This window comes from Theobroma cacao, chromosome 10 (genome assembly GCF_000208745.1).
Source record: "Theobroma cacao cultivar B97-61/B2 chromosome 10, Criollo_cocoa_genome_V2, whole genome shotgun sequence".
Lineage (NCBI taxonomy): Eukaryota > Viridiplantae > Streptophyta > Magnoliopsida > Malvales > Malvaceae > Theobroma > Theobroma cacao.
In genome coordinates this window covers 438,270-457,052 of record NC_030859.1, presented here as the reverse complement: position 1 = coordinate 457,052, position 18,783 = coordinate 438,270, and the positions used below count along the sequence as shown (strand labels likewise).

General features: G+C 38.4%; 4 protein-coding genes across 5 annotated transcripts; 1 reads left to right on the top strand and 3 right to left on the bottom strand.

Moving 5' to 3' along the window:
• On the top strand, positions 392 to 3,164 carry LOC18585786 (cation/H(+) antiporter 15). The gene is made up of 3 exons (XM_018128741.1): positions 392 to 544; positions 745 to 1,740; positions 1,840 to 3,164. Exons 1-3 carry the CDS (start codon positions 392 to 394, stop codon positions 2,983 to 2,985), a joined length of 2,295 nt encoding a protein of 764 aa, XP_017984230.1. The 3' UTR covers positions 2,986 to 3,164.
• On the bottom strand, positions 3,372 to 6,781 carry LOC18585785 (laccase-12). The gene is made up of 6 exons (XM_007008787.2): positions 6,475 to 6,781; positions 6,173 to 6,324; positions 5,631 to 5,875; positions 5,393 to 5,521; positions 3,938 to 4,897; positions 3,372 to 3,842 (listed from the first exon to the last, which is right to left on the bottom strand). Exons 1-6 carry the CDS (start codon positions 6,577 to 6,579, stop codon positions 3,712 to 3,714), a joined length of 1,722 nt encoding a protein of 573 aa, XP_007008849.2. The 5' UTR covers positions 6,580 to 6,781; the 3' UTR covers positions 3,372 to 3,711.
• Positions 10,708 to 14,801, bottom strand: LOC18585784 (probably inactive leucine-rich repeat receptor-like protein kinase IMK2). 2 transcript variants are annotated; one of them, XM_018128967.1, is made up of 3 exons: positions 14,536 to 14,801; positions 11,597 to 13,400; positions 10,708 to 11,510 (listed from the first exon to the last, which is right to left on the bottom strand). In XM_018128967.1, exons 1-3 carry the CDS (start codon positions 14,563 to 14,565, stop codon positions 10,888 to 10,890), a joined length of 2,457 nt encoding a protein of 818 aa, XP_017984456.1. In that variant the 5' UTR covers positions 14,566 to 14,801; the 3' UTR covers positions 10,708 to 10,887. The 2 variants fall into 2 exon arrangements, with proteins under 2 accessions (XP_017984456.1, XP_017984455.1); XM_018128966.1 differs by lacking the exon at positions 14,536 to 14,801 and having other exon boundaries at positions 11,597 to 13,826.
• Positions 16,584 to 17,619, bottom strand: LOC18585783 (PRA1 family protein B3). Its single transcript, XM_007008785.2, has one exon. The coding sequence runs from the start codon at positions 17,479 to 17,481 to the stop codon at positions 16,825 to 16,827; it is 657 nt and encodes a 218-aa protein (XP_007008847.2). The 5' UTR covers positions 17,482 to 17,619; the 3' UTR covers positions 16,584 to 16,824.

Here is an 18,783-nt window from a genome sequence, read left to right as displayed (position 1 = left end):
CCGTTTAATTGAAATGGGATCCTAACCCGAAAAAAATTGTCTTCCTGGTAATTCAGACATGGAAACTGCAAAACCAACTCGATCAACATTTAGACAAGACTTCCTAGTAAACAACCAAAACTACCTGACTAACTGTTCCTTAAATTTCTTAATTTGTCATTTGGTTTTCTAACTAATTAGGATTTGTTTCTTTTCTTCTTAAATGTGGGTTTTCCTCGTATTTGCTCATCAGAAACATATATGGTTCCTAGGAAGGTGTAAGATATAGAGTGGTGCTGCAGATTCTGTCTTATTGCCTGACCTGAAGCTTTTCCAGGGTAGCAGGATGGCTTCAGGCTCGGTAAATAAAACAGTACTCTACCCTCAGGTTTGCGTTTTATACAATAAGAACATGCATTACCAGGGCGTATTTGCTAGCGGTAATCCTTTAGACTACATCGTTCCTGTCTTCATGCTTCAAGTCATCTTGTCTGTCGTGATCTCCCGGGTGATCTACATTGTTCTCAGGCCATTAAAGCAACCAAAACTTGTATGCAATATCTTGGTATGTTGTTCTTAGGCTCATCACTCTTATGGGTTCTTTAATTTCTTCTATCAGTTTTGGATGTTTTTGAATGTTATGGAGTTTTGAACATCTACAGCTTAAAACAAGTAATTTGAAAAGATATATAGCTTGATCATACCAGTTTGTATCACAATTTTCATCTGTTTTGAATGAATGCGCCTGATGGATTTCTTTTGCAGGCTGGAATTATCCTAGGACCTTCTGTCCTCGGGCGCAACAAATCATACATGGAAAGAATGTTTGCACCAAAAGAGATGATGGTGCTCGGCACCATGTCAAACATGGCCACCACCTTGTACATATTCATTATATGTATCAAAATGGATGCAACTATGCTCTCCAGAACATCCAAGAAGACTTGGAGATTCGGCCTGTCTTGCACGATCATCCCTTTTTTCTTCACTATGATCCTCACTGAATTGCTACGCCATTTCCTTCCTGGATTTAGGGACAGCCAATTCTTTCCCATCCAATTCAGTGTTGTTTCGTCGCTAAGTTATTTCATTGTTATTGTCCATGCCCTGGATGAACTTGATCTTTTAAGTTCTGAGTTGGGACAACTTTCCACATCCATCACATTGCTCAACGAACTTGTTTCATGCATGATTGTAATGCTCGGAATTACTTTAGGGCAGAAAGATACAATACATATGATGTATTCCTTCCTTTCTCTGTGTGGATTGATAGCATTCGCTATCTTTGTTATACGACCAGTACTACATTGGATTATCAAGAGAACACCAAGGGGGAGTCCGGTGAATGAGGGTTATGTCATAGCAATTTTACTTTGGACTTTGTTATTGGGAGTGACCACTGATGCTTTAGGTGGATCCTTCAGCCCTGCAGCTATGATCATGGGCTTAATCATACCAGACGGACCGCCTCTCGGTGCAACAATCATACAAAAATCTGAACTTCTGATCTCAGAGTTTTTTCTGCCTTTGTTCTTTGTTCGCATCGGTTATTTCACCAATTTGTCAGCGATACAGGATTGGACGGAGCTTGTCATCTTTGGAGCACTCATCCTTGTGGGGTATTTAGGAAAGCTAGTAGGAAGTTGCTTGGTTTCATCAACTATCAACATGAGAAAAAGTACTGCCATCTTGCTTAGCCTTATTTTGAGTTTACAGGGTGTGAATGAACTACTTAATGGCGTTCGATGGAAACACCAAAAGGTCAGATTTTGTTCTATACCCTTTTATCCACATGTTTAGCTCGACAAGAAGCTGCATTTCTGAATTAGGACTAATCTAATTCTGACTGGTATCTTGCAGCTATTAGATGAGCAGAATTTTGCAACTTTCGTGTTGAGCATCGTCATCCTGAATGGCATTATAACACCCATAATAGAAATCTTCTACAAGCCTGAGGTGAAAACTTTTGATCCTAGCTCTGTCAAACTACACAGTAGGTCGCTTGGAATGACTTCAAGCGTCGGAGAGTTACGGATCATTTCCTGCGTTGAAGATGAAGACAACGTCCCAAGCTTCACTAGCCTCCTTGAAGCGTTGAACCCCACGGAAGTGAACCCAATCTGTGCCTACGTGATCCATCTTGTTCCACTTTCTACCCAAACTGTTCCACTTCTAGTCCCTTACAAGAGTCATAAAAGAAGGTTTAGCACGCCCAATGGCTCTGATAGCATCATGCGAGCTTTTCTAAACTACTCACAAAACTCACAGGGTCCAGTTCATATTCAACCCTTCAGAATGATTTCTCCATTTAAGTACATGCATGAACCCATTTGCAGGCTTGCTGAAGCGATACGTACGCCTCTAGTTCTAGTGCCCTTTTTCAAGAGCCAAGAAGTCCATAGCATCGAAGGCAGCTTGCGGATTTTCAACACTAACATCCAACAATTTTCAAGGTGCACGGTTGGGATCCTAGTTGACAGAGGGTTGCGCACCCATATTAGTGTAAATAGCTTCTCTTATAATGTGGCGGTGATCTTTCTTGGCGGAGCTGACGATCGCGAGGTGTTAGCCTTTGCAGCACGCATGTCTAGTCATCCTAACATTGCAATCACCGTATTGAGGATTCACTTGAGAGGAAATTGTGCAAGGGGATTTGAGGATGAGAGGGAGCTGGATGACTCTTTGTTCAGAGACTTCAAGGCTATGAACGTTGGCAATGCTTGTGTTGTTTGTCATGAGATGGTGGCGGATAACAGTGAGGAAGTAATGATTGCACTTGGATCTTTAGCAAATTGCTATAACCTTGTGATTGTGGGAAAGCGGCAAGGATGCAACTCACAGTTTGAAGAAGGATTGATCGCTTGGACACAGTATCCAGAGCTCGGGGTCATTGGTGATGCCATGGCTGCGCCGGATTTTTGTGGGGGAATGATGTCCGTGCTGGTTTTGCAGCATTTTGGTGAAAGAAACCAGAATTCCACCAGATTTACTTCCTTTGATTGCTAATCTACTTCATTTGTATCATTAGTCTTACCTTTTCAGAAAAGAGTTGCTTCTTCTTTTCTTGAGAAGATGTCACAAACTCAGAACATTAGATTGGAAGATTTAGAATCACATTGAATTTTAGATATTGCACACAACAGTTTTACTTTGGTGTTCTTTTTTTTTCTTTATTTGTTCGACCAAAGAAAGCCAGTTTCTTCAATCATGCTCTGATAAAGGATGACACTTTTCTTAGTTCAGTTGCCATATCTTCAACCAAATCTAGATTCTTACTTGTCAATGTTGTTATACCCACATTGACTAATCCTTTCAATTTTCTTATTTTGTCGTTCTTTCAATGCTCCTGCAATTCTATAACATCATGATGAAAAGAAAGAACAAGGCATAAATTTCAAAAAAAAGCTTCAAATTTATCTTTAGTATCAACTGTAGGGAAAAGAATACAACTAGGAATCAGGAAAACATGGCGGGGTTCCAAGCTAAATTCAGCTGGTACTCGAAAGTTTCAACCACAGCACCATCTCCTACTTAACACCCGCTTTATCTAACTCAAAGGAAACAATGAAACAGAGGATAAACTAGTCCCCAGCTTCAGGGAAAATATCCCTGAATTTGTATACTAAGAATATGACAAGGAAAAAAACAATAAGAAGAAAGAAGGTAATTAACCCTTCTTATTGAGCTTATGAATTTCAATTAATTGTAGTGTTTCTGGAGAACTGATGAATCCTAACATATAGGCAAATCTGGTGGTGGTGCTTGGAGAGTCTGCAATTCTCCAAATCCATTCTCAACCAAGAAAGCCATGGCCAGACCCCAAGTAATGTGAACATCCAAGTGACAGTGCATTAGCCAGACACCTGTTAAGAAAAGAGTTGAAATTTGAGCATCAAATGCAGGATACCATTGAAAGACGATCTGAAATAATCTGATGGCCTTTAAGTACTATCGTTACCTGGATTATCCGCAACGAATCTAATGACTGCCCATCCATTCACAGGCACTGCAACTGTGTTCCTGAGAGGTGGATCAACAAGATTGAATTTAGAAGTGTCTTTTTGAGGATTGAAGTTTCCAAAGCCTTCTGCGATGATGTAGAAATCGTATCCGTGAAGATGAATTGGGTGGTTCTCAGGGGTGACAATGCTTGTGTCTTGAATCACGATTTGTACCCTTGAACCATACTTCAATTTGTACAACTTAGTTCCTGTAACAGGTTGGAAGAGAGATTGGCTCACGTTTCCAGTGTAATCAAATATCACTGGTGGGGTTCCTGGAAAATCTGTGGTGAATACTCCTGGAATGCCTTGTTGGTGAGCTTGCAACAGGGAGAAGTTTCCCGGGAGCACGAATGAGACATTGTTCATGCTGGCAGTGAAACGTGTACCGTTTGGTCCTTGACAACGACTCTTGTGGAAATTTGGTGGGCAGTTGTTGAGTCCTAGACCAACTGTGAAGAAGAGGCTTTCATCGATATCAGTTGGGACTTCAACTTTTTGGGGACTCCTAAAGCTTCGGCTGAAGGCTGTGACAGTGTTTGTGTCATTGTAGGCCGGCAGAGAAGGCATAATTGGTTTGGGTGCGAGGCCTTTTTTGGCAGGGCAAGGGGCAGACTTGTATTCAAGAATGGCTGTGGTGGTAGTGTTGTCGAAGGGTGCGTTTTGGGCGCTTTGGTAGGCGCGGGCTGCCATGTAGTATTGAGCCGGTGCCTGGTCGCCTCTGATCAGAACGTCAGTGGTTTGCCCAGGGCCTAACATGATGACTGAAGTGGTGAAGGGTTTAAGATAGGAGGCATCGGCACCAACAACTGTTAGCTTATGGTTGGCCACTGTGAAGAAAAGCGGTTGGTTCAGGGCGGCGTTGATGACTCTTAGTAGGTTTGTCTCGCCAGAATCTATGGGAACAATCGTAGTGTCTGCAAAAAAAAAAAAAAATAGAAAAGAAAATTTTCAACCATGTCAATCTCCAGGACATTTCAGTTATTATGGTTATTATCCTGAGTAGGAATCAGACTGAGACTGGTAGGCCTCGACCATCCATGGGTAGGTCACACTCCTTTTTGCTGTTAAAATATTCATCATGCAACTGTCGGTTGGTTGTCTTTAAGATGCTATAAACTGATATCTGACATCTAAGCATCTGTGTTCTGTTTTCGTTAATAAAAAACTGTGTTGGTTCTGATAATTAAACGTGTCTAATCTAAAACCTAAGATTTGTCTCCAGGAGTTTCCATGTGTAATTTTCCAACAACAATGGGGGCCCTGATGCTTGTAAACAGATAGAATTAAATTATATACCGTTGGCTATGATTTCCATTTGATTTAGTCGCTGTACCTAACAGTGAAGTGGACAAACTAGAACCATCCGAATTCTCGAGAACGCGAAATAAAGGAGCTTTAAGAAAGCAAACCTTTGCTGGAGCATATGTAGAGGTCACCAGGTTGACCATTGATGGTATACGCATCAGAGATATTTGGAGATGCTCCTGTCCTTGTTGCTTCCCTCACAACATCAATGGGGTTTGCATCCCACCATTCACCTGAATGATAATCATCACATAAGATTCATGATATAATCCTCAAAATAACAATCATCTCTCCAAATCAGAACTGATTTTGTTTAAACTGAAGAATCATTCATTGAATTACCTAGTAGGATCGGTGTTTCACGCTTGGGTTTTGGGAAAGGGTAGGATTCTCCTTCTTTCGGACGGATGATCAGAGCTCCATAAACAGTGGCTCTAAGCCATGAGCTGTGAGCATGCCACCACAATGTTCCTACTTGTCCTTGGATTGTGAACCTGTAGGTGTAACTTCCTCCTGGTCTGATTGGGCACTGAGTCACGAATTCCGGTCCATCTGCCCATCCGGTTCTCATTTGCCTAATGCCATGCCTGTAAAATTAAAATTCTTTATTATCTAGCCTTATGGTAATTGAAGAGAACAATAATTATTTCTTTAATGTCCTATGCGCTAATAATTATGTTCATAGTAAAGTTGTAATAAATAATACAAATTATTTCGGTTTTAAGATATTTATTACCTGTGAGATACAGAAACATTTATGATAATTAAGAAGTTAGATATCTTTGTTGTCAAGAGTAGATGTTGATATCAGCATGAACAAAACCATGTTTATGTAGAAAGCTGAATCTCATGCGTGCATGCACGAGGTTGCAATTAATAATTACCAGTGAATGGTGACATTATATCTAGCTTTGTTGATAACTTTAACTTCAAGGGTGTCTCCATCCTTGACCTCCAGGGTCGGCCCCGGGAACATGCCGTTGACAGTGATGCTGCTGTGAGTCTTGCACAGCCTCTTCACTGGCGTTGCTTGGATCTGTTTCATTAGATCAAAGTGTTTGATTTGGCTAAATGTACTAAAAGAAACAAGAAGCTTAAGAGAATAAAGAAACAACAAAGCAACTAAGACTAAATTGATAACGAAATCAGAAAGGATCAATGAAGGAAGTAAAGAAGAAAGACATACGACAAATTGATGCTGTTGAACTTCCGCATTTGCTAAGGACAATGCAGAACAAATGAGAAGGAAAAGGCCTACGAAAATGATGGAAAAGTCCTTGAAAGTCTCCATCCTGAAGCTAGCTATAGCTTTCTTTTTTCTTCTGAGTGTGAAAGCTGATCGATGAGAGAATGCGAGTGAGAGGCAGTGAGAGAGGAGAGCCTTTTTATAGGAAGATTAGAAGGTTGTTTGAGGTTGGCGGATTAGGTTTTGATTCAGCAAAATGGCCGTATTCCGGGCAAAACTTAGTTCAACCCTGTAGGAGTTGTTGCACCCACTAGCCTATTAAAAGTGACTAATTTCTTGAATGCTTGCTTCACAAGGATTTCATTGGGGAGGGGTTTCATTTTCAGCAAATCATCATTATCACCAGATTTTGTAGGGCAACAAACTGTCTTGTCCCTGTAAATATTTTAATTAATTAGTTAAATTTGCTGATTCTGATATCAAATGATTTACATGTATCCTTGATGTACACACATCAAATTAAAGATCGAAAGTCAAAACCATTATTTTCCAGCCAAACCAAGAAAGTAACACTCTGCTCCAAAAACATTTCCCAAGTAGCTACATACATATACTCAATAGAGATTATTCTTTTATGGGTTTTTTGCAAACCCATTGTTTTTCTTTTTAAATTTGTTCTATTACATAGAAAACGCGTAAAATGCACTAATCCGTGGGAGCAAATTTATCCTTATCGAAAAGAGGCCTGCATTACCATTGGAAAACTAAGCTTCAACATTGCAAACAGGAAACATATCACTTTCTTTGAACTCAACTTTCTAATTAGACAGGGATCAATTTGATGTTGGCTAAGCCATTGAAAGAAACAGATTGAGGGCATTGCTATTTACATTAACCCAACGTGACATTTTCCTCAGAGTAGTGAAAAATGAAAAGATTACATCCTGGAAAGTCCATGGTTTCCCATTAAGAAAATGTCTAATGGCCCACTCAAAAACAAAAAAACAATTGTTGGGTTACTGTAATCTTTTCATTTGAAAATTGTTTCCTTCTTTTCATCAAAAGAGCCTGGAAGACTTAAAAGCTTACACGCTGTGTTTAATAAATTTCCTGAAATGACTAACTCAGCAAAGAAAAATTTATTTAATCTGTCAGAGTCATTTAAGATCAGCCCCATGGCTGAGTCAGGGACGATTTTTGATCTGTTTACTCACACAGACGTGGCCTGATACCAAAGGTTTGAATCGATTAGTTTAGGTTGAATATGGACTCAAAACCCCACCGATTGAATCTAAGCTAGTCTCCTTTCAAAGTAAACAAAATCGTGTGTAAAAGTCCACTTTTATTTGGTGGGGAGTATTATTTGTTATTTATGACTATGATAGTAAAATAGAGATTTTGATTGAATCTAACTACTAATTTTTCTTAACAAGAAGTCTGGTGGATACTTCAACCGGTCATTTTTGGAGTTTCATTGTATGCAGAATTAGGTAGGTTGTCATGAAACAGTAAACAGATATTGGAAACAACATCTTGAGTAGGAAACTGTATGTTCTTTTTTCTTGCATGTTGGCATGTTGGATGAACCCAATAGAACCTAGTCGCTGTATATTTTATTTGCTCACGTGTTGCTTGTGTTTTGATTAAAATTTGATCTTAAAATTTCTATTGGCAAGATAATCTTTTTCCCACAAAGATATGCATGGCTTGTGCCAGTATCCAACCCCATGTAATTTGTAATGCAAATCGTTGTCTTACATTTGAAAAAACCTTAAATGATGCAATTAACTTTGAAAAAAAGAATGGGGAATGTTGCAAAATAAGGAACCACTGAATGACAAGGGAAGACCTGGTTCATTTTCTTTTCCTGTTTAGTTGGTAACCACCAAGGGAAAAATGTCTCCTGGAAAGATAAAGAACTTTTGCTTTCAGCAAACAATTTTTGCAGTGAAAAAATGAGGAAATTTGATTGTTTTATCCTTAAGTACCCAAAAATAAAAATACCCTTTTCCCCAAGTTTGTAATGGAAACAACATAACAGAGTTTTGTCTGAAATTGCCCGAGATGACATTGGCTAGTTATTCAGGAACATCTGTCAAAAAGACAGCAAATGCAGGAAACTGTCACCGCCAGAATAGGGTAGGAAGAAACAAGCTAATATACTACAACATTTTAGAGTTACAAAACAATGGGAAAGAATTAAAATTAGTGATGAAAGCTACTCCGGTAGATTGCATTTAAAAGAAACCAAGTTTTGGGCTAATGTCATGATTTTGGTCTGGTTTGTAAGAATCTACTGGTGTATGCTGTAAATTAATGAAGATCAATCCCTATACTATGGCGATGAGAGATTATGGCTATAAGAAATTGTAAAAAAAACAAAATAATATATATATATATATATATATCTTAAAAAACAAGGAAAAATGATTCATCCTTAAGGACTAGTTAATTAATTTGTTCAGTGGCATCAATGGCTACTACTCAGAAACAACAGCAAAGACCAAACAAGTTTGAGTGACAACGGTTAGTCTCTTTTAAGAGAAGCATGTCAATTACCAGAGAGAGAAAGAGAGGATTAGGATTAGATAGGTGAACAAAATTGAATGAACAATTAACAAAGTTGGTAAAGTTTGTTATTGACTTTTCAGAATCTTGAGAAGAAAATAAAAAGTACAAAAGGAGGTCGTTAAAAGTAATGGAGGAAAATGAAAAAATTGATGGAAGAGCAGAAGTTTCCTTGTCAAAGTTTACTTCTGCTTTGTCTTTCCATAAAACTTTTCTCTCTGTTTTATATATATTTTCCCCCACTTGCTTTCTTAGCTTATCATTTTCACTGGTAGTTATAGGTTGGTGTGAAGAACTCATGGAATGTTTAATTCCATCAATTTCAGTCATTTACTCTGATCAAAAAAGACTGCAGCATTCTGCTCTGTGGAATGTCAGCTAGAGTTAGAAATTTTCCTGTCTGATAAATTTATGCGGACAGTGATGGATAGTTAAAGGAATTTGCTTATCTGGGTGTTGATCATTCAGGTTACCATGGAATGTGTCAATATCCATGGTAGTTTTCAGTTTCTGTCCTGGTTTGAATCCTGAAATTCTATACCATTAAGCATCAAGGGCTATACTGATCAGCATCATTTTAGCATTGTGGAAAAAGTTGTTAAAGTGAAACAATTGGTCCCCTTTTTTCTCTCTTTTGGTACAGATTGATTGATCTCTTCACGAACAACTTGGTTGCCAAGCTATACCAGCATTGATAAAGGGAAATTGAAGGGAAATGAAATAAAAGTGCAAGAGGCCAAAAAATCCAAATGGCTGACAGAATAACATGGAAATGCAGCCCCCCAACCACTTTCTGATTGAATCTCACAAAATGGAACCACTAATTGATGGGGTTTCTTTTTTTTTTTCTGAATTACCTGGACAAAAAACGAAGTTTCACCAAACAAATAATTTAAAGGCAGTAATGAAATCCCATTTTTAAGTACCTTTAAAAGGATTGATAGGCTCTTAATGGTAGTCAGAAAGGCACTTTTTTTTTAGAAGGTTGAGTCTTTCGACAATGGGTTGCATGAACAGTTTGGCCCACCAGAGGCTGTAGTTGATGCAGTCCACACCGGGAAATTCATTGACGAGCCAGCATCAGCAATTCCATATATGCAAAAATAATGTAAACTTCTGAACATTGCACCAGAAATCTCATTAGTGCAACATAATGGCTAGGCTTAACATCAATTTCAGCAATTCCTGCACCCACATGGACTGAAGCTTATTGGCCAGAAGCTAGAGACTGGCATGCTGTAACTTGTCATTGTCTGAACTGAAACTACAAGAGCCATGACATTTGTGAATAATGCTTATAGTTTAACTATGGAAGATGGATCAATCATCTCAATCTAAAGGTCATAATCTTATGCAGGATTTCCAATCATTACTGGAGGCACTAGCCTACTTGAGGTCCATTCTTTATTGAGCTCTTCTCTTGAATCATATACTTAATACATACTCATCAAACCTTTGATAAACTTTTCATTTTTTCTGAGTTTGATTTTATGGCAGATGCTTGATTAAGTTGGAACTATAATTCTCTAATAAGCCATCAAAAGGAACTCGAATTCAAACTTACTCTAACTGGCCAAAAAATTTTAACTGAAAAATAATCTTTTCTGCAGTGAATCAATTGCAAACAATTTCAAAATTGCCTAGTCTTTCCAGGGGATGGAAGGAAACCAACTATTAAACTAAATCATGACAATTGATGACAACATCCTCGAGCAATTGAAAGATACTGATATTTACAGACTCATAGATTGGCACACAAAATTAATATCTTAAGATACCTTGTAAGAATAAAAGAATTATACTCTATTGCCTACATACATAAACCCAACTCCTAAAACCCTTTTCTCACTCGCTTGTTGAAGGACCTGCTGCTCCATCATCACCAGAGGGTCCAGAACTAGCAGGTGTCTCTAGCCTAATCTCTTCTAGCTGCTGGAGAACGTGTTGAACTTCTGGTCGTGCAGATGGTGATGGATCAACACAATGCAAAGCCAGTTTCAAAGTGTTTAGTAACTCATCACCAATGGAAGGTGCATCCCTCATCAACTCCAGATCAAAGACTTCATTTGTCCACTCTTCTTTCACTATAGAGGCAACCCATTGTGGCAAATCCACACCATTCATTGCCTCTCCAGGAGATTTCCCCGTTAGGAGTTCTAATATGATAACCCCAAGGCTGTACACATCAGTCTTTGTGTTGGCTTTCTTGAGCTTTGAAAGCTCCGGCGCTCTGTAGCCTAATGCTCCAGCTGTTGCAATTACATTAGCATTTGCAGCATCCGTCATTAGACGAGAAAGGCCAAAATCTGCTATTTTAGCAGTTGTATCCTCATCAAGTAACACATTGCTTGATGTAAGGTTCCCATGAATTATGTTCTCTTGAGTGTGAAGGTACAGCAGGCCTCGAGTAACACCCTTTGCTATTCTCATCCTTGTTGGCCAATCAATGGGTGTGTCTGGCCCTCGAGCTGCAGCAGGATAGAACATATTATTAGCTGGACTAATACTGCAATATTTTAGAAATCAAAATAGTTATAGATTGCATTTTACTTACCATGAAGGAAAGTTGCAAGACTCCCTTTAGGCATGTAATCAAAAACAAGAAGCTTCTCTCCCTTGGGTCCTAAGTAATAAGCCCTCAAAGCCAGAAGATTCAGATGACGGATTTTGCCTAGCACATTGACCTCATTTTCAAATTCTCTCTCACCTTTGGTAATCTTTTCTCTAAGTCTCTTCACTGCCACCTGGTTTCCATCCTCTAATGTGGCCTTATAGACTGTCCCATAGGTGCTCTTCCCCATAATTTCCGCAGTTGCACACAAAAGATCATCAGCAGTAAAAACCATGGGCCCATCAAAATGGACTAGTTTCCCACCAGCCTCTCCTCCTGCTTCAACTTCACCACCAGCTGCTGGAGTTCCCTTTTCACCTCTTGCTGCAGCAGCAGCTCCAGTTGTTTGACCATTTTTTGCCTTCGATGTTGCCCTTCTTTTGATCAAGCAACACAGCAAAACGAAACAAAGAACAAGCAGAACTATAAGTAGGGCTCCTGCAGCAATTAGGATTATATCTTTGGTATTCAATTTTCTATGTTTATGTTTCGATTTCTCGGATGGTGAAGAAGGGACATTTTGAGAAGGTGCTGGAGCAGGGCATGGAGTTGATCCAGGATAACCACATAACTGAATATTTCCCACAAAAGAGCTTGAGTTGAACTTTTGGGAGAGTGGAGTTGGAACAGGGCCAGAGAGGTTGTTATATGAAACATTTAAAGAATTAAGACCTTTGAGATCAGCAAGAGAAAATGGGATTTCTCCATTGAGCGTATTCTCTGACAAATCAAGTTGAGTTAAACTGGAAATGTTCCCTAAAGTTGCTGGAATTGGACCACTAAATTTGTTGCTCTTCAAAACTAGAACAGAAAGGTTATGTAAACTGTCAATGGATTCTGGGATTTGATTTTCAAGATCATTGCTTTCCAGGTTTAACAGAACAAGAGAGGAAAGTTTGGAGAGAGTAGCAGGCAAGCTTCCATTAATTGCATTATTAGAAAGATCTAGATTCCTGAGCACAGAAAGACTTCCCATATCACTTGGTATGGGTCCAGTAATCAGATTATGACTAAGAGAAACCTCTTGGAGCTCACTTAAGTTTCCTAAAGAGGCAGGTATGCTTCCAGAAAGGAAGTTATGGTCAAGGGTTAAGTACTGAAGTTGATAAAAGCTATTCTTTTGTGTTGCACCCCAAGAATCTGGGATAGAACCAGAAAGGTTGTTGTGTTGAAGTGCAAGAAAAATAAGAGAAGTAGAATGAGTGAAAGAAACTGGGATTGATCCTGACAAAGAATTGAAGCTAACGTTGAGCCTGAAAAGCTTAGTAGAGTTCGCAAGACTCTCAGGGATTGTCCCAGTGAGTGAATTATTACTAAGGTCAAGAGTTTGAAGCAAAGGACATGAACCTAATGAAGCAGGAATTGAGCCTGAAAGCCTGTTATTGAATAGCTGAACACCTCTAAGATCAGGGAGAATGCCTAATGCTCGAGGGATGGAGCCGCCAATGAGATTATCATGAAGGCTAAGCTTTCGAAGTGCTTGGAATTGCCCAATTTTCTCAGTGATTCTGCCACCTAGTCCTTTCCATGGGAGTTGGATAACTATGACTTGCCCTTGAGCACACTTGATTCCAACCCAACCACCAGAACAAGCACCATAGCCACTGTCGTTCCAGCTCTTTAAGAACCCTTTTGGGTCAATTAACTCTTGCTTAAACGCTTGAAGTGCTTGAAAATCAGCTGCTGTGACAATGACGCCATCCCAGGCCTGACTTGAAACTGGTTGAATGAAGAAGCACCCGAGCAGCTGCAGAAGCAAGAAAATGTAAGAAAAAAGGGAAACGTCCTTCCATTTCTCCTTCTTCTTATTCGAAATGCAACGCCAATCTACATCTCTACAAATCAAAAACTCAAAATCTTGCTTCTCTATTGCCATTAAGGAGTGGCAACGAAGGAAAAAAGCTAAAAGTCAAAGAAGAAGAAAAAGAAACAGTAGTTATATATATATAATATATTCGTTTTTGTTTTCCCTCTCTTCCTTTCTCTCAAGTTTGATTCTGCTTTCCCTAATGGCATGGAGGAATGAAACAGGGGAAATGGTAGTTGTGGGAGGGTTTTGTAGTAAGAGAGGAAGAGCCCAGAGAGAGGTGCGGTTTTACTGTGAAAGAGCACGTGAAGACCTTAGAGGGAGAGAGAAGAATCTTTTTGTATTGGGAGAGAAAAAAAAAAAAAAAAAAAAAAGGAGAACAAATTGTCAGGTGGATGCAATAAGGGAGCAGAGGCTCTTCATCCCCGATTGCACCACTCACAAGCCTAACGGCTAGTTTCTTTCTGATCACACCCAAAACATTAACATTTCTTTTTTCTCTATTCTCAACGCTCCATGATTTTCCTATACATTTGTTTTTTTTTGACCAGTTCATGGATTGAATATGTGGTCTTTTATTGCCCTTGCCGCTCCTCTAACGGCTATCTTTCTCAATTGGGTCCTACCAACAAACACCTGCAGGAGATTATATTCGGGTAGTACGAAAATATACCTTGTATTAGATGATAAATTTGTATACAATATGATAATACAATATAATACGAATTTAAACAAATTCGAATTTCGATTAATTGTCTTTCATTTATTGATCATGTTGGTATTGCTAAGATATGAATTTAAAATTTATCTAAAATCCACTTAAGACATAATTAATTAATTGAATTATTGTATATTCTTACAATACTTAATTCATTCATTAGCTATTTATTTAGTTATTGATATTTAAAATTTATATCAAAAGAATATTTATAATAATTACGATTTATTGTCGTAATAACACTTTTATCGTTAAATTATTTATTTTTACTATCACATGATGTAAAATTATGAAAAAAATAAATCATCAAATGGACAATAAAAGAGGTCACAAAGTTTCAAAAAAGAAATGGCTAACCTTAATAATCGGAATGACCATAGTAGCCATGAGGTTTCCCAAGGTGGTTGGGGGGATTATAGTTTAATGATACGAAGTTAAGATGACAGGTCACTATCTCTCAACTTTGAATTTCCTGACAAAAACGATAAAGTAGGAAAGGGATCCTTCGTCTATGTACGTCGTTGGATTAGATGCTGTTTCCAGAGTTTTCACCCTCGTACGGTGAGAATAACGACACACGAAAGGAAGCTTTTTACAGTTAATGATGAGTACCCAGTTTGGAAAGGTTCGAGTTTTGTCGAGCTAACCTGTCCGGATTGATAATCCGAAAAGCTTCGTCGTCATCATCATCATTAGGTTTGGACCTGGCTCTTAGCAGACCATACGTTAGCCAGGCCCGATCCTGGACTTCCGCTACCTCCCTGCTTGACTGGAGGCCTCTTCTAAGCATCAGGCCACCGAATTAGAGATGGAATGATTATCTATGGTTTCGACTCAGAATCAGAGAATGAATGCATATTTCCACTTTCCCGGCCATTGAGGATTCCTGGCACTCATCTCCATTTTTATAGCAACAATGCAAATTATTTTATTAGTCATGTACTTGGGGTGCTGCAACAAAATGTATTTTTCAATCCGTACATATCCTGTAGTCAATAGAATGTTTATGTGTTACGAGTACAAAGAAAATTCTCAAGTTAGTACACTGTAGCAGACAACATGACTCGTATCCAAAGACATAGAGAACCTGATTTGAATGTGACAGAATATGAAACCTAACTCAAAGCTACTCCACTAGGAACCCGGGAAATCTACTCCAGTGTCCCTTCCCGGATAATTTGGGTTTAAACATAGAATAATTAGAAGAGCGCCATCTCTATCTTTGCTTTACCATACATCAACTCCAAGCCTGGCCTATCCAATACACGGACAAGAGCCAGCACTTGATGCACAACATATTACCAGAACTGAAAATGCTTATTTAGCTAAAACTTTGCTGAGCCAGCAGCACATAATGGTTTATGGGAGGCATGGAGGCTGCATTAGTTTGTTAAAATGGCACTGTTATGCGTACATAGTAGAACACTTTGGACACGGATGACATGAATAACAACTTTTGGCAAATAATGACAAATATATTATCGGCAATAAAACTATTTGTTAATAATTTGCATCTAGCCAAAGAATTTCAGTCTAACTGTCAAATACCCAGTCACTACTACATGCTCTCATATTAGGTGTTATAAGGACTACTCTATATGATTTACCCTAAGTCATGATCCGTCGTGATCCATCTACACTTTCTTACACACTACAATGACAATAGTCTCATGGTGAATCCCATAAGGGTTATCTTACGCCAGTCATCTATGTCAAAGAGCCCAAAACCACCATCACCAAAAATGATTATATGTACATAAATCACTCTTGGGAAGATGGATGCTACTTTGCATTTTAGTGACTTGGAACAAAAAACAAATAAGAAGCTAGGGTTTTAGCACAAGCAAGGATTGCAATTGCACTTTTCTAAGAAGCTAGGAGTTCCATACCATTTGGAAATGACATGTGAGAGCTATTATTATAGTTCATAAAGCTCTTGGTAAGCAAACTGTTACTCTTAATCCTACACCATAAACTTCCAAGCAGAACCTCAACAACCAAGAGGAAGCAAACAGAAATTTGAATTAGTAACAGCTATATTACATAATAACACAAACTTAAACAACAATGGTCCACATATCTCACAAATAACCCTAATAACACAAGTAAGAACCAAAACCTTTAGCTTTCTCCATACCAACTACAACAGTTAGCTAGCATAAACCTCCCTGTAAACCATATCAAATTCTTTCTAATTTGCCAACGTAAGAAAATTGAACAAATCAAAACAAAACAACTTTCGTAAAATACATACAATTAGTAACTTCATATCCCTAATAATGATGTAACCGACAATTACCTCCAAAACCTCCTAAACTCTTACCACTGATATGAAAAAACAACAGCATAAAAGCTCCAAAATAAACAGATAAAGAATACATAAAACAATGATATAGTTAATGAGCTAAAACTAAATCTAAATCTCATCAAAATCAAAATTTCAAGTGGTAAATACTACAACATCCAAATGAAGACACAATAAGATCTAACTCTTAATCCAAGTTCAGATCCAAATCTAAATACAAACAAGACAACAAAGCTACAATTGAATCTTTTAATCTATCATGAAAACAGTAAATCATTTTTGATTTACCATAAACGAAGGTAAAAAAATCATACGCACGTTCAGCTTCAAAGATCTGTTGTTCAAACGCGTGAGGCAACTGCTGGGGCCGCCGCAGCAGCAGCGGAGGAGGCGGCGCCGCCAAGGAAGGAGAGGAATCCGGTGTTCGCAGGCTCCTGATCGTCTAAAAACAAGTCCTCTGGAACCCTGAACGCACCATGTAGGCAAACGATGGCGACTCCGATCAAGAGCGCGGAGATCAAGAGCGATCCAACGCTGGTCAAGAACACAACGAAGACGGTCAACACCACCAGCGCGCCAAGCGTCTCGCGATCGGAGAACGTGCGGCCGAAGAGCACGAGAGGTTGATCCGACGGTCGGAAGAGGTATAGGAAAACCCACGCAGCGAGGAGACCAAGGAGGACAAGGAGGGAAAGGGGATGAGAGAGGAGAGAGAAAGCGAGAACAACCACGAGCAGAGTTATGTAATTAACTTTGAAGTAGGAGAGGTTTTTGCGGACCCGGGAATAGGCATCCGTTAGATTATCGGGACGGGCCATGGCAGAACGATCGATGAGTTCGTACCATGGACGGCGTTGGGAGAGTCCCTGACGGATCGAGGACGTGAGGCGCGAGAGGAACGCACGGAACGCGGGCGTAGCTATCGGGGGTTGTGACTGGGCCCCGCTACCCGCCGTGGATTGAGAGCTCGTCATCGGGATGGTCGCGGGGTTCGCCATCGGTGGCAGGTGAGATAGGAAATGCGGGTGGCGCGTGCGGTTCTTTCGACGTTATAGCGGTTGCTTTGCAATCGGCTTTTAAGTATCGCAAAGGTAAGAGGGGAGAGAGGTCGTAGTTACCGACTTACCGGTGTTAGTTTTTATTTTGGGTTACGCTTCCATGTATTACAATAGACGGTTTATTGGTTATTGATTGCAAATTAACGGTATTGATGAAGAGTTTTGGATGTGATCGTTTGCAGGGGAGAGAAACTCATTTTCTTATTTTCTATGATGAAAATAAAAACTAAGAGGTGATAATTACATGACTAATCTTAGGATTAAATTTGCAAATTTAGAAATGCATAAGGATTAAATTAGTCATTAGGCTTAGGTTAATATCTTATTAGCATAATTAGGATTATATTTAGAGGTAGATGATACATTTAATCCTCACAATGAAATAATCTTACATTTAGAATTAGATGGAAATAAAATCGGAATGGAATAGATGCATTGTGATTATTTCATTAACATAAGGATTACTTTAGGCTTTTATTAATATACATTACACTTTGATTAATGTATCTAAGTATAATGTATCTAATTAGCATAGGGATGAATTATATTAGACTTGATTACAATTAAGGTTCGTGTTAGATTAAGAAGGTATATATTGCATAAATATATAATTTTATATATATGATTGAAAATGTTTCTATTAATATATTAAAGTATTATAATAAAGGTGTGCAAACAATTAATTCAATTAAAAATTTTCTTTTAACCGAATTAATCGAACCACTCGAAATAAATTTTTCACCATTTAATTGAATTAGATAAATTAAATTGATTAATTGAAAAAATTTCAAATCAAAACCGATCGAATTAAATGAAATAAAAACCTTGGTTCTAGATTAATAAAAAATATTTACATATACAACTTTATTTTATTTATTTATTCATACTACATACAAAAATAGAAGTGTCAACGTTTAATTAGCCTTACATCTTTATCCATTATCACTTTAATCATTTACTTCTTTGAAATAAATAGTTGGTCAAAACAACTTATTGATAATTAGACCAATGTAATGCTCTAAACAATCACATTCTCTACAATCATCACTTTCTCATTGTTATATCAAATGTTACAAAATTATATTCTTAACAATTAAATTCCCAGCAATCATATTCTTAGCAATCATATACCCAGCAATCACATTTCTAGCAATCATATACCCAGCAATCACATTCCCAATAAACGTACTAAATGCAACATTATTGATGATTAGACCTTTGATTTAGAAAAAAGAGTATACA